This window comes from Myxocyprinus asiaticus, chromosome 49, assembly GCF_019703515.2.
Source record: "Myxocyprinus asiaticus isolate MX2 ecotype Aquarium Trade chromosome 49, UBuf_Myxa_2, whole genome shotgun sequence".
In the NCBI taxonomy this organism is placed as follows: Eukaryota; Metazoa; Chordata; class Actinopteri; order Cypriniformes; family Catostomidae; genus Myxocyprinus; species Myxocyprinus asiaticus.
Window position 1 is genome coordinate 6556731 of NC_059392.1, and position 16657 is coordinate 6573387.

A 16657-nucleotide genomic window follows, 5' to 3' on the forward strand; every position below is an offset into this window, starting at 1 on the left:
TACACCAGTTCTGTCAGGAGGAATTCCAGCAACTTATTGTGAGAAACTTGTGGAAGGCCACCCAAAATATTTGACCCAATTTAAACAATTTAAAGGCAATGCTACCAAATACTAACAAAGTGTATGTAAACTTCTGACCCACTGGGAGTGTGATGAAAGTAATAAAAGCTGAAATATGTAATTCTCTACTATTATTCTAACATTTCACATTCTTAAAATAAAGTAGTGATCCTAACTGACCTAAGACAGGGAATGTTTTCTATAATTAAATGTCATGAATTGTGAAAAACTGAGTTTAAAAGTATTTGGCTAAGGTGTATGTAAACTTCTGACTTCAACTGTACATGCTTCTTTAGAAAATCAATATGAAACATGACCGTCACCTTTCCCCACCCTCCAGCGACATTTCTAAAAATAGACAACTTTTCTATATCAGTTTGACCATAATGGGACCACTTTGACACATTTTACAGTCATTTATACTTTGTGGAAGTAGTATATTGTTTGGCCGCTACTGTATTTGCCATAGTTTATTTCCTTTCGAGTTTCCTTGTTTCAGATGGGGATCTTCACTCGTGCTGCATCCTAATATGCATACTATCTCTTATAAATAGTATGTGAGATTAAAATTAGTGTGTCCCAAAATCATAGTACGCTGAAAATAGTACTCCAATGGTGTACTGTTTCATTATTTTTGCAATAAAATTTGGCAATACCATTTTTCACTATAGCACATTACACAATCTACCTTTAAGTAATAATGAATATTAAAGGAATATTCCAGGTTCTATCCACCTTATTTTTAAAGAAACTTGGCGCGGCCATTTTCAAGATTGAATGTGCACCACTTGAATGAATGAGAGAGCAAGGTGCTGTGATGGACAGTCCTCAAGCAGCTGAAAAATAAAGAAAAGAAGCTTGACTCGGCACGCACAGACTAACTTTTATTGCTTTAACTTTAGACACGCCAAAAGTGCATCTTGTTTAATCTTGCAAAATAATAAACACACTGTTCTTTCTTTTCAGTTAGAATTATTAATCAGACTCATCACCGGACTATCAAGACCTTCTCCAAATAATTAACCCTACTACTAACATTAAGTTGACCTTGCCGACCGAGGTAATTAATTTACTATGGTTATAATTTTTTTGTGCAGTGAGTTGTCAACAAACCTTTTCCGTAAATAATTTCCCCAAAACTTCAGATGAGGAAACACCTTTAGCTCAAGCCTCTTAGTCAAGGCTGTCTGATCTGGGTGTTTTGCACAACCAATGGTGTATCTTGACAGGAGTAATCTATCTGAAAACCAGGTAATGGGAGGATGCCAAGGAAATCCTGGCTAAATCAGCAGCCTTGACTCGTTTTTATGGCATATTGGATGGCGTGATGGATTGCTTGGTAAACACCTGATATGTGATCACATCATTCCCTGAAATGGAAGTTAATGGGACAGAGTTAGCTAGAATGAAATGCAAACATGTAACGATTAAACTCTGGAATGTTAAAAGGAATAGTTTGGGTTAAATACAAGTTAATGGAGTAGTTTACTCAAAAATGAAAAGTTTGTTATCATTTACTCACCCTCATGTTATCATCTTGTGGTGATACTTTTGAAACTTTGTGTATTTTAATGTTTATGGATCGGCACCATTCATTCCATTGTAAGTGCCTCACTGTAACCACGATTTTTGCTTTTTTTTTTTTAAATAAACAAGTGACGAGTTAAAAAATGTTCTTGTGATAATCAACATTATGCCACAAATGCTGCTGATTGAGCTTAACTTGTATTGAACCTGGAACGTTATTTAAATTAACATAACTTATAATCAGAGTTAATAAAAAATAGAACATTATTTAATATGCCAGTCAAAATGCAGAACAAATCTGATATTATACATTCCATCTAAGAGGTATAAGCCTCCCACTCCCACTATTCAGCTTGCCTTCACCCATGCTGTTTCCTTTCTTTTCCTTTTCTTTCTCTCTCTCTCTCTTTCTCCTCATCTTTCTAAACTAGTCTAATGCAGGAAGGCATAGCATGTAGCTAAACTGAAGAAAAAGTTAAGTGCTGCCACAGTTCTGAAGCTCACAGGTCAATTTCAGCTGTCGATCATTGCTGTCAAGTTGTCTCTAGAGAAAGTGGACGATATTGTGCCGAGGGCGAATGACACGCCAATCCCATTTGAGAGACATACATTCAGTCACCATTTCGACACCCTTCATGGGCTTTTTAGTGATTGGAACGGTTTCTGTTAAATCCGGAATTGGTTTCTGTGCTGCTTCCGGGTCTAAAGTAGGAGACCCTAAGGATCTGATTATAGTGTTATAGCAAGTTCTGTTAAAAAACCGATGGCTGTTTCCCTAGCAAACGCAGAACGTTCCCCTAACATTAGAGTATGGTTCCCATTTGGTTTCTAGAAATGTTTTATGTAGGGTTGTTTTTTGTTGTTTTTTTTTTTTTTTTACGTTTTTTCTTCATATCCATAAATTAACCTTCCCTGAACATTGCAATGAAAATGTTTAAATATTTTTTTCGTTCTAACAACAATATATATATATATATATATATATATATATATATATATATATATATATATATATATACACACACACACTACCGGTCAAAAGTTTTTAAACACTTACTCATTCTTTATTATATATATATATATATATATTATACTTTTTTTTTTTTTTTTTTTTCACATTTTAGAATAATAGTAAAGTCATCAAAACTATGGAAAAACATAAATGGAACTATGGGAATTATGTTGTGACTAAACAAAATCCAAAACTGTGTTATATTTTAGCATCTTCAAAGTAGTCATCCTCTGCCTAGAATTTGCAGACATGTACTCTTGACATTTTCTCAACCAACTTCTTGAGGTATCACCCTGGGATGCTTTTTAAACAGTATTGAAGGAGTTCCCATCTATGTTGGACACTTATTGTCTGCTTTTCTTTACTATTTGGTCCAAGCCATCAATTTGAAAAAAAATGTGTTTCTTTTTTTTTTTTTATTACGTTTGAGTTTTATAATGAAATAAATTAATATGGTGGCACTATTATATTTTTGTCTACAAAACTAATTTCAAACATTTAAGCATACGCCTTCAGATCAAAAGATTTTTAAGATCATGAGAAACATTTCAGTCAAGTGTTTCAAAATTTTTGACCGGTAGTGTATATATATATATATATATATATATATATATATATATATATATATATATATATATATATATATATATTAAATGCATTAATTTTGCTACTTTTTCACCTCTCATCCACTCTAAAACACAATTTGTTCCCACTGAAAACAGAGGATTTCAGAAACACTCTCCATTACCGCATACTTTGAAAAACATTGACCTCAGGAACTGAAAAAAGAGATTCCAAACTAAAATGGATTAGTGTGTATGCAGCCGCAGTATCTTAAACTACATCCCAGAATGTTGCTAGCGTCATAACAACGGTCACATTCTGAATAGGTGGCCCCCTGGCCTCTGGAATGTTCCGTGTTCTAATTCCGGAGCATTCCATTGTGGCGGCCTTCCTGATTGATAGGCACAAGAATTATCCAACATTCATCCTTTTTCCTTTAATAACAAGGTGACTCATGAGGTTTTCTTTCCCAGTTTGACGCGGTTGAAATGTTCAGATTACATTCCGATCACCACTCCGATAAGGGACTTTACTTTCCAATGACTTCGGAATCTGTATAAGGATTCTTAATGTCAGATGTGGCTATGTTGTCATTCAGCTCAACAAGGCAGGTTTTCAAGTCAGATTCTAATCAGAAAGACAAATAGGAGGCAATTTTCCACTGAAACTTAATTGACGTTGCTTGTTTATTTTTCCCAAGTCTTCTTACCAAAACATCCAATTAATTATGCTTTCATTATATTTTTCATAATTTTTTGGGACTGATCATTTTGTATGATCCTGCCTGTAAAGCAAACACTACTTCAAGTTATAACAGTCCCTGTTGTTTATGGAGTTCAGTCTCCTTCTTTCAGACCTGAGGCCGCTAAGATGAAGAGGCTCAGGAACTGAATACATAATACAAGTCAATTCAGGGAGAGCCACCAAACCAACTCTGGAAATAGACGGCTGACCCTGGACTGACTAGTCACGTTCAAACAATAAATAATCTTCCATTTTAGAGCCAATTCTGTTTTCTTGACATAGAGGAAAGAACCATTGCAGACTGATTTACGGAGGGAATTGCTATCAAGTTTTCTTCCTGCTCTTTGACAAGGCTAAAGTAATGGATTGTAAATACAGTGCTTCTTAATACCATTCAGGTCCAGAAATGTCCATGCATGGTCCAACTCTCTCAGTTATTTTTTCAAAAAACCAAACATGGCATTGTGTTGACAAAGCAAACCTTGGGTTTTTTGAGATGGAACAAAATGGAACTTGACCTGAACTGGTTTTGCTTCAGGACCGAGATTTTACATTGGATGTCAGTTGGTAACACAGTACCAAAATTGCTTATCGTACACTTAGATTTTGATGGTTTCATGCTCGCGTCAGATTCTAATTGAACACACAAAACGTATTGTTGCAGATGAACCCTGATGGTTCATGGTTTTCGATGATAAGTGCGTGTCACAAAACCAATCCATGTTGGCATCTGCCTAATTTGTCTAGCTTCTGCCAAGTTACAGATGAATTTGTGGTGAAATATTGTAGTTTCATTATTTTGCTTTCCTAACTATGCACACTTATATGGTTAGTTGCATTTTTATTATTTGCATTTAGAATTGTGTTTTTTTACGTATTGTGCATTAGAGATGGGAATCGTAAGGAATTTAATGATTCAAATTATTGAAGAGGGTAAAGGTTAGTTAGAGGCTTTGTTAGAGACAATAATGCAGTTCTGTACATTTCTTGTGAATGTTCATGTGAGGCGAGTCTTACAAGAATAATAAATTACAAGGCCATTTGGCAAGGAAGAAAATTACCCAGGGCTGTTTGGCTGTGCTCATTTTTCCAGCTAATGACTATGACATTTTGCCATCTCATCCCAAATGTCAGGAATCAGCAGACCTCTTGGGTGCTTTCAACAGCCCCAACAAGAATCTTCTCTCTGGCCCAGCACAAGGCGAGGGCGTTTGCCCAGATTATCAGGCAGTAATCAAATTAGAGCATGCAGAAATAAAGGGCAAGAGAATTGTGAGGGAATCTGGGGAAAAACAGAAAAGATAGAAATTGTTTTTTCAGAAAAAAAACGCACCGTATGCATGCAAAAGGCCATCTGCACCCTGTGGAATGAGATACAATCACGACGAATTTCAGCCTGCCACTTGAAAAATAATATATGAATATAAACACTGTATTTACAAGTATTTTCACACTGTACCTCATAATCAGTGTATTGTTTGTGTGGAGTCACATAGACACAGATGTGTCCCTAGAACCTAAAGGGCAGTTCGGACCAAACTCGTTCTCGCGCTAAACAAAGAAAGACGCGGCGCAAAAAATAGAACAGATCAAGTATTTTGAGACATGTTTTTAAAAGTTGAAGTTCTTTTAACTTGACATGGTGTCTAAAAAATGCAGCACTCCTGCATTAAATTATTCAAAAATACATTACAAATGCAATTCACACAAAACAACCTCTTCTATGAACATGTTTTCAATTACTAATTTAAGTCACTTTGATATTTTTACTAGGGCTTAAAATAAAAAATGTCATGTGGTGTTACTGTCCAGAGATAGTGAGAAAAATCTCAAAAGTGTCATTAAAAGCTGAAATTCTTGAAAAAAGAAATGTTTGCATGAACAGTGCAGGATAATCTTGTATTTATAATTTAAATATTATTTCTTAAAAATAAGCAGTGAATCCATCCAAAGACACATTTTTTTTTTCAAGTCGTAAGGTGTAACCCTGACAAAACTTGATATTATTGACTCAAATAAATACCTACATTTTCACCTAGAAAAATGGGTTTGAAAACATTTTTTAAAAGGTTTTTAATACCTTTTATTTGATGGTTACACCACATGACATTTTTAAATGTCATGAAGTACATTTTTTGTAGAAGATGCTATAGGCCTAATTGTTTTCAAAAATTTGTGAAACTAACATGGACTTAAATATTACATTTCTACGAAGATTTCTCATTTTTATCATCTCAGACAACTTTATTCATCAGTGACCCAAATTTGCAATTGTCAAAAACCTCAGTCTAGCACATGTTAACATAGAAAAACAATTAAAAACAGTGCAGATGGACGTAAAAACCTGTTTTGGTGTAAACGGCCCCTAAAGGTGCCATATTCTACTTTTTTTTTTTTTGTTGCTCCTGAAGTCCACTTATAATGGTTTCTTACACCAAAAACAAAGGTTAGAACTTTTAAAAACAGTCATAACTGAAGCAAGTCATGTAGTTTTAAATTTACAAATGCTTTCTGAGACTGTAAAATTGCTTTACAGCGTTCTCAACACTGCAGAGGAATATACTATATTAAAGAAATATTCAAGGTTCAATTCGAGTTAAGCTCAATGGACAACATTTGTGGCATAATGTTGATTACCACAAAAAATTATTTCGACTCCTTTAAAAAAAAAAAAAAAAAAGCAGAAATCGTGGTTACAGTGAGGCACTTACAATGGAAGTGAATTGGGCCAATTTTTGGAGGGTTTAAAGGCAGAAATGTGATGCTTATAATTTTATAAAAGTACTTACTTTAGTTCTTCTGTTAAAACTCATGTATCATTCGACTTGTAAAATTTTGTAGGGCCATAGGGTTTTTTAACATTACATCTCCATGGCAACAAAGTTGTAAAATTGGCTATATCTTTACACATAAAATGTTAGTAAGCGATTTATCACACTTAAATCATCTTAACACACATATTGTTTCTCTATTGTAGCTATACTTTTGAAACGGTGAGTATTTTAATGTTTACAGATTGGCCCCATACACTTCCATTGTAAGTGCCTCACTGTAACCCAGATTTTATTTTATTTTTTTAAAGAAAAGGAGGGGTAATCAACATTATGCCACAAATGCTGTCGATTGAGCCAAACTTGTATTGAACCCGGAATATTCCTTTTAGTCACCTCATACTTTTACGATGCTTTTATGAGGCACTCTCAACTTCAGTTAAAGCGATTCTTCCTTGTTCCGAAGGTTTCCACCTCCTTCACACCGAAAAACTCATACACAGACGATGGCTCCCCATACAGCAATGAAACATAAGTCAATGACTTTATGTACCCAACAGGGAGATGTGATATGTCTGACATTCTCATAATTGTATCTCGTCTCGCTAAGATTCTCCCCCGGCTCTAGTTGCTCTTTTCTTTCCATCATTCCTCAACAAGCATGAAGGAGAGAGGGGATTACCACTCCATTCTCTTGGAACTCTGAAGTCCCTTTTCATTCTGAACATGGCTGTGTTTGTATGTGTGGCAGGAAACGAGGTCGGTCGGGCCCTTTGAAGGATTCGGTCATTCGCCTGTGGTGGCCGCAGAGAGAAGATTATATGAGAAAGAGAAACGGAGAGATAAAGTGAAGGGGAAAAACAGAAATTCCTGGCCTTGCAATTCTCTCTTTACATATCCATTTTTTTTTATGGCAATGTGAGTGGGAGGTGGGTTACTTAGCTGTTGATTCATGACAGAATTATCCTAGAACTGAGCTAAATCTGACAAAACTTTCCTTTGGTGACATTCTAGGGTGTACTTGATTGGAAAACCGATTCATAAAGAAAGCAAAAATTGAGACTCAGTTGTGGCAGACTGATTGCACTGTGAATTCGGCAACAATAGGTTGAAAGTTTTGCTGCTAAAATTGGTTTGTGCTTACCGAAATTTAAACCACTGGCCCCAGTGGCCAAAACTGGAAGTGTTGTTGAACGACTGGGCATGTTTGAGCCCCAGTTTCCAGGTAAAATGTCCTCAGAGTGGCACCAAAAGCAAGTTGTGTTTTTTGTTTTAAATAATGTAAAATAGTCAACAGCAATGCGTATTTTATTAACTCTACCCTCTAACCCAAACCCCAACCCTAAACCTAACCGTCAGTGGAGTAAAAATTTAAATTAAGAATGAAAATGCAACCTCCGAATCACGCTTACCATTATTTGTGAACGCGATTACTTCATGGTTTCCGTGGGACTAGAACCTATGTCTTGGATGTTGTTAGCACAGTGCGGTATCAGTAGCACGAGAGGGAAATGTGTTTTATGTTTGAATTGATGCAAAAATTTCTGATTTGGGATGGCACTTGTCAGTAATTTGGCAGAATGAGGTTGATTTCAGAGTACATGAACTTTCAGAAGCACTGTCGATTTCCTGTGTGATCAGGTTGTCAGGGTTTGGGTTAGTCTGTAGTGTTTATAATTAGCTTTATATAAAAACAATATAAGTCTATGGTATGTCCTTACTTCTATTTGTTTAAGCTTTTCTGTTTTGTATGTGCATACATTTCACTCAGTTTTTACATACATTCCTTCTAGAAACCTTTTACAGTGAATCTTTACCATGACAGAATGTCATCTTAAGTGGTAAATACAGTGGTACTAGAAAGATCTCCAATCAAGTTGTTTGCATGCTTTAAAGAGCCCCACACATTTTATATAATTTTATAGAAATTACCAAATTAGTGTTCTAATGGAATCCTCTAATGGCTCACATTAGAATGTCATTATAATATATGATGAACATTTTATGCAGAGCTGGAGGGAGCAATAGTGTTAATGTTTTTGTCTGTGAAACATGTATTTTAATGATAAAACAAATTCAAAGACACATACATTAAAGGCCTATTCACACCAAGTATATAATACACTAATCTTTGCACCAACACTTATTTATTTTAACTCTAAATTGGTAGGTGGCGGTAATGCACCATGAGCTCCATGTTTAATCACACGAAGAAACACTTTCTTGCCTGTGACTGTTATATATCATGATTTTTTTTTTTTTTTTTTAACCATATAATACATAAATAGATCAGTGGTGTTGATGTCAGAGTTGTGGCTGTGTTCAGTCGATAGCTGTACTGCATTGTCAGTGCTGACTTGTTCTGTACGTAAGATATCATATTAGCCAGATAGCTAGCTAGCAGCTACCGAGCCTCATTACCGGTTTTCATGACAGCAGGACTATGTAGCTGCTAGCTAGCTAATACTTCCTATAACCAGTGTTGGGTGTAATGCATTACTAAGTAATTAATTACTGTAATTAAATTACTTTTTCATTGAAAACAAATAGTAAAGTAAGGGATTACTCTTAATTTTTCAGTAATTTAATTACAGTTACTTCTGATGTAATTGTGCTAAATACTGTATAGACTATAGAACAATTCTATATATAACAATAGTGAATTTAAAATTGAAATGTAATGTCTTAAGTTAAAAATTTATGTTTTCTTATTAAATGCAGCCCCCTTAAATTCTTTGGCCAGTTCATGAATAATTTATTTGATTTTAGTAATATGTAATGCAATTACTTTTCAGACAGAGTAAAGTTATCTAATTACACTATAGAAGATGTAATTAGTAGTTAGTAATTAATCAATTTTTTCAGAGTAACTTACCCAACACTGCCTATAACAGGCTGATTTCATGACTGTGATTCAGTTAGCTTATTGTGCGTATAACTTTGCTGAACAGCTTGTGTTTTTAGTGAAACGATATCATCGATATCAAAAATGATTTTTTTCCGATAAATATCGATATCATTTTATTGCCCAGCCCTAGGTTAAATACACGTTGCACGTCACCTAGGTCTTTCGAAGCAGCACACAACGCCGAAGCCAATTATGGTCCGATTAATGTGTATACACTCTGGACGAAGCCGTGCTACCATCGTATTATCTTTGTCTGTTTGTCCGACTCTGCAAAATCAAACTGCTGTGATTTCAGTCTTACTAAAAAGTTTGCATTATAAGAAGACTAATTATTGTTTTAGACAGATTGAAACCGAACATTTAAAGTGTAAATAAACATACTGACTGTGTCCTTACAAAAAACAACAATGGATAAATCTCTTCCATGTAAATGAGCCCATCTGCAATCACGACGAGCAACAGGACATTTTGTTGATTGCATGTTTTCGATTTCGCTGTATCAAGCTGGCTAGCTCCATCCACTGTGAAATGTCATTGGTCCAAAATCCCATGGCACATAACTGTACATGAAACATTAAATATTGCCTGTGATTGCTTGATCAGTATGGACAAATTGCTTTTCGCTGGAAACTTTTCATGATTCTCGATTGAATTTTTTGGCATCTGTACAATAAAAAAACTGACAGAGCCTCTTAATAAACAGATCATTGCAGTATAATATTTTAGTTTGTAGAAATTAGTAGTTTGGTTTAGTAAGTAAGTTTTTTCCTTTTGTAAATACTCATTATAGACTTTCATATAATCAATACTTGTCATTACGAGCGTTCAAAACACACTTAAACATGGTTATTCTGGTCTGTTTTTATGGTTTTCGAGGGATTTTGGGCACTTTTCAGGTGGTTTAAAGCAGTTTTTTTTTTTTTTTTTTTTTTTTTTCATTTTATGGGTTTTCATGGATACTAAACAAATATCATGTTTCTCTGTCTCACCCTTTCTCACCCAGGCTCTATTGAAAATGGATTGTCAGGGTTTGGTGGCACGGCTCATTATGGACTTTGTGTTGCTGACGACAGCAGTGGAGGTGGCCCCTCGCTGGAGAGAGCTTGCCGAAAAACTCGCCCATGTATCCAAGCAACAAATGGAGGCTTATGAAGCTCCACACAGGGATAAAACTGGAGTGGTGGACAGTGAGGTGAGGACACACATTTACAAATCATCCCTTTCAATGCCATTTAAGAACAATCTGTTCACATTTGTGAGTTGCACTGATATGGCCGTTTATAACTGTTAAGGATCCAAATTTATCTTTTAGCCGCACCTGCCAATCAAAAATTGAGTATTGTGCATTATTTGTATTATATTAAAAATAAAAAATAAAAATTTTAAAGTATTTAAATATGAACACATTAAATGTTTCATACTAGCCATGACACAATTGTTTTTTTATTATTTGTATTAATAAAAAAAAAAAAGTATTGTGTTTTTGTTTTTTCAAAATATAAAATTTTAACATATTAAATATATTTAAAAAATATTATATAACAAAATATTTTTAAATATTTTTTTGTAATTATAATATCATATTTTATATACGTATAATCTTAATGTTTAATATTATTACAAATTTAGAAATGTATTAATTATACTATTTACTATTTTCCCTACATATTTGTGACAAACAGTACAGGTTATTGTGTCACTTGAAATAAGTTAGGCTAAACTCAGTGAATCTCTTCTTATCATAAAAACATGAAAGTTGTGATTTTATACTTCAGATTTTCATTTTGGAGATTTAATGTGAGGCATATTCCTAATATGTGTCGACAGATGAACTTCTTGAGGGGAGAAAAATAACATCTGAATGAAAATTAATTGAAATATACAGGTGCATCTCAATAAATTAGAATGTCGTGGAAAAGTTCATTTATTTCAGTAATTCAACTCAAATTGTGAAACTCGTGTATTAAATAAATTCAATGCACACAGACTGAAGTAGTTTAAGTCTTTGGTTCTTTTAATTGTGATGATTTTGGCTCACATTTAACAAAAACCCACCAATTCACTATCTCAAAAAATTAGAATACATCATAAGACCAATAAAAAAAACATTTTTAGTGAAATGTTGGCCTTCTGGAAAGTATGTTCATTTACTGTATATGTACTCAATACTTGGTAGGGGCTCCTTTTGCCTTAATTACTGCCTCAATTCGGCGTGGCATGGAGGTGATCAGTTTGTGGCACTGCTGAGGTGGTATGGAAGCCCAGGTTTCTTTGACAGTGGCCTTCAGCTCATCTGCATTTTTTTGGTCTCTTGTTTCTCATTTTCCTCTTGACAATACCCCATAGATTCTCTATGGGGTTCAGGTCTGGTGAGTTTGCTGGCCAGTCAAGCACACCAACACCATGGTCATTTAACCAACTTTTGGTGCTTTTGGCAGTGTGGGCAGGTGCCAAATCCTGCTGGAAAATGAAATCAGCATCTTTAAAAAGCTGGTCAGCAGAAGGAAGCATGAAGTGCTCCAAAATTTCTTGGTAAATGGGTGCAGTGACTTTGGTTTTCAAAAAACACAATGGACCAACACCAGCAGATGACATTGCACCCCAAATCATCACAGACTGTGGAAACTTAAAACTGGACTTCAAGCAACTTGGGCTATGAGCTTCTCCACCCTTCCTCCAGACTCTAGGACCTTGGTTTCCAAATGAAATACAAAACTTGCTCTCATCTGAAAAGAGGACTTTGGACCACTGGGCAACAGTCCAGTTCTTCTTCTCCTTAGCCCAGGCAAGACGCCTCTGTTGTTGTCTGTGGTTCAGGAGTGGCTTAACAAGAGGAATACGACAACTGTAGCCAAATTCCTTGACATGTCTGTGTGTGGTGGCTCTTGATGCCTTGACCCCAGCCTCAGTCCATTCCTTGTGAAGTTCACCCAAATTCTTGAATCGATTTTGCTTGACAATCCTCATAAGGCTGCGGTTCTCTTGGTTGGTTGTGCATCTTTTTCTTCCACACTTTTTCCTTCCACTCAACTTTCTGTTAACATGCTTGGATACAGCACTCTGTGAACAGCCAGCTTCTTTGGCAATGAATGTTTGTGGCTTACCCTCCTTGTGAAGGGTGTCAATGATTGTCTTCTGGACAACTGTCAGATCAGCAGTCTTCCCCATGATTGTGTAGCCTAGTGAACCAAACTGAGAGACCATTTTGAAGGCTCAGGAAACCTTTGCAGGTGTTTTGAGTTGATTAGCTGATTGGCATGTCACCATATTCTAATTTGTTGAGATAGTGAATTGGTGGGTTTTTGTTAAATGTGAGCCAAAATCATCACAATTAAAAGAACCAAAGACTTAAACTACTTCAGTCTGTGTGCACTGAATTTATTTAATACACGAGTTTCACAATTTGAGTTGAATTACTGAAATAAATGAACTTCTCTACGACATTCTAATTTATTGAGATGCACCTGTACTTTGTCCCCAAGAGAAATTTGATGCACAAGTCATTTTAGTAGGCAGTTTAATAAATGGTTTGTCTTTGAATTGATTTGCTCACGTCACAATTCGACTTAAACCATTTAATGTTACAGTTACTAAATAGTAACTTGTTTGTTAACATTTGAATTTTTTGACTGTTAGAGTTTGCACAAACAGTTATTTCGATCACTTCGAAAAGATATAGCAACGCGAGTTAGAACAGTCTGAAGGTCTGTGCCAAATTTGGTGGATGTAGCTTGAAAGCTCTAGGAGGAGATACAATTGATCATTTTGGTCTTGGTTTAGGGATTTTGAAAAAAAACCCTAAACAAAGTCTTTAGAATAAAAGTATGTTGTCTTTGTCAAGCCAGCATAATAACTTACTGGCCAACAGGTTTTATTTATTTGCCAAAGCCAGTTTTTACTTGCATTTGGTGCTTTAGTACTAATTCTAGACCATGTTACCTCTCAATAATTTTTGACTATTCATCAGACTTGTAACTTATTAATGATCCCCTTAACCATAGTTTATCTCATTGTTTCAGGCAATGTGGAAACCAGCCTATGACTTCCTGTTGACGTGGGCCGCTCAGATCGGGGACAGTTACCGTGACGTCATCCACGAACTGCACATGGGTCTGGACCGAATGAAGAACCCCATCACCAAACGCTGGAAACACCTTACAGGCACTCTTATCCTTGTTAATTGCCTCGATATGCTTAGAAGCTCTGCCTTCAGTCCTGCCCCTCAGGATGACTTTGCCATCTAGCCCCACCCCCTTAGAACTGTGACTCCACCCCTTAGCCCACTTTCTGTATTCAACATCACCTCAAAAGACTTTGCTGAACTTTGATTTCAAAATATATACTCTTTTCTAAGTTACCGCCAGTTGTTTGTTAACCTCAGATCAATAGCCGCGAGGACTTCCTGCACCCGCTCACGTCCATATAAGGACATGTGCTAAGATAAGCAATCCAAAACACAGTGTTTTAAGTGTAGATATTTTTTTAGATCCCTTAAAAGCATTTTTATCAGTCTTGTTCTTTGTGATATCTATATTTTTTATATCGGATGGCTCAACGGAAATTTTTACTATCACTTTAATGTTTTTCAAGAATGATTTTTTTCAGAAAGGTTACGACTTTGTTCATCACTAAAGATTGTGTATTTTGTCAAGTCACATTTGCCCATTCTTGTCGTTGTCATCCTGTCCAACCATCCTGAATTTTGTTGCCAAACGATAAACACAAGCCTTCCACATCTATGGTTTTATTATTCCACTGAAATTTTGCTTTCATAGAGCATCAGATTTAATTGGTTGGTTTATAATAGAAAGACAACACAGATTTGTCTTAGAAACACCACAAACTGGTTTTGGGGCATGATTATCTGTTTGGCCAATGACAAGAGTGTTCAGGAAACCTGTTTGAAAGCAGTCTTTTATGTCTTTAACATATTTACAACTATTTTTGGTGTCGCTAGTGGCACATATATTACACTTCAGAACTTTAGCAAAAATTGCGAAGTTTGCATTACCATATACTTTAGGTGTTAAATTGCAGTGTTTCGTTTTTGATCAGTTTTCAGTTGTGGGTCATTTTAATTCAGTGTTGTTAAATATACGAGAAACGAATGCAGTCAGATAAATAAATTAATAGACCATAATGTGATTTTATTTATAATTACAAAGATTTGTCGATGGTTTTGTGTGTGTGTGTTCTACATTTATATTTTTTGTACTTCAGATGATATACAATTTTTCGATTTTATTTTCTTGTAAAGCTTTTTCTCTGTCTATTTGTTTAGAATATTAATCATATATTTTTCTTCTTAAGTACATTTAAAGTCCTGTACATGTCATGGATTCTTTTGTGCTGTTAACATTAACATGTAGGGAAAAAAGGAATGTATATATTATATATATATTCTGTGATTAGAGTTACACTATATTGCCAAAAGTATTCGCACATCTGCCTTTAGACGCATATGAATTTAAGTGACATCCCATTCATAATCCATAGGGTTTAACATGACGTCGGCCCACCCTTTGCAGCTATAACAGCTTCAACTCTTCTGGGAAGGCTTTCCACAAGGTTTAGGAGTGTGTTTATGGGAATTTTTGACCATTCTTCCAGAAGCGCATTTGTGAGGTCAGACACTGATGTTGGACGAGAAGGCCTGGCTCGCAGTCTTCGCTCTAATTCATCTCAAAGGTGCTCTATCGGGTTGAGGTCAGGACTCTGTGCAGGCCAGTCAAGTTCTTCCACACCAAACTCGCTCATCCATGTCTTTATGGACCTTGCTTTGTGCACTGGTGCGCAGTCATGTTGGAACAGGAAGGGGCCATCCCCAAACTGTTCCCACAAAGTTGGGAGCATGGAATTGTCCAAAATCTCTTGGTATGCTGAAGCATTCAGAGTTCCTTTCACTGGAACTAAGGGGCCAAGCCCAGTTCCTGAAAAACAACCCCACACCATAATCCCCCCTCCACCAAACATCACAGTTGGCACAATGCAGTCAGACAAGTACTGTTCTCCTGGCAACCGCCAAACCCAGACTCGTCCATCAGATTGCCAGATGGAGAAGCGTGATTCGTCACTCCAGAGAATGCGTCTCCACTGCTCTAGAGTCCAGTGGCGGTGTGCTTTACACCACTGCATCCAATGCTTTGCATTGCACTTGGTGATGTATGGCTTGGATCCAGCTGCTCGGCCATGGAAGCTCTCTACGCACTGTTCTTGAGCTAATCTGAAGGCCACATGAACTTTGGAGGTCTGTAGCGATTGAAAGTTGCCGACCTCTGCGCACTATGCGCCTCAGCATCCACTGACCCCGCTCTGTCATTTTACGTGGCCTACCACTTCGTGGCTGAGTTGCTGTCATTCCCAATCGCTTTCACTTTGTTATAATACCACTGACAGTTGACTGTGGAATATTTAGTAGCGAGGAAATTTCACGACTGGACTTGTTGCACAGGTGGCATCCTATCACAGTACCACGCTGGAATTCACTGAGCTCCTGAGAGCGGCCCATTCTTTCACAAATGTTTGTAGAAGCAGTCTGCATGCCTAGGTGCTTCATTTTATACACCTGTGGCCATGGAAGTGATTGGAACACCTGAATTCAATTATTTGGATGGGTGAGCGAATACTTTTGGCAATATAGTGTATGTCTGATGGATGACCTGTTTTGGTGTTAGATCTTTGAGATGTTTGACAGTAACTGTTTGAAAAGTCTGCATAGCCATAATTCGCACATTGTCTTAGTTGCCGCCAAATGTTTAGAAAGAAAATGAGTTAAACGTGCTGTCCCATGTTGTTCCCATGGATTCAATAAAGCAGCTGTAATGTATAGAATTTAGTTGCATTGAAATTTATGCCTGTATGTTTTAACAGATTACATGTTATTATGACAACTTAAAGAATTTTCACTTTTGGGTGAACTATTCCTTTCCATTTTCAAGCATTTAAAGAGTTATCTGTGCACCAGTTATCCATGCAACAGACTTTGTTTTACTTCAATCTGACCTACGCAGGCAGCTTTTTACATCCCTAAGCACTTCTAAAGAGCTGACTGTGAAAAATCAATTTACACTA

The 16657-nt window shown here is 36.1% G+C and overlaps 1 protein-coding gene across 2 annotated transcripts in view; it reads left to right on the plus strand.

The window, feature by feature from the left end:
* The window catches only part of sh3bp4a (SH3-domain binding protein 4a), a 49891-nt gene extending 33474 nt beyond the window's left edge, over positions 1-16417 (plus strand). For both annotated transcript variants that reach the window (XM_051693237.1, XM_051693235.1), the window contains exons 4-5: positions 10590-10778; positions 13606-16417. In XM_051693237.1, coding sequence (XP_051549197.1) covers positions 10590-10778; positions 13606-13830 — 414 coding nt within the window. In that variant the 3' untranslated portion in view covers positions 13831-16417. The remainder of the gene's footprint in view (positions 1-10589; positions 10779-13605) is intronic.
* The last annotated feature ends 240 nt before the right edge of the window (positions 16418-16657 follow it).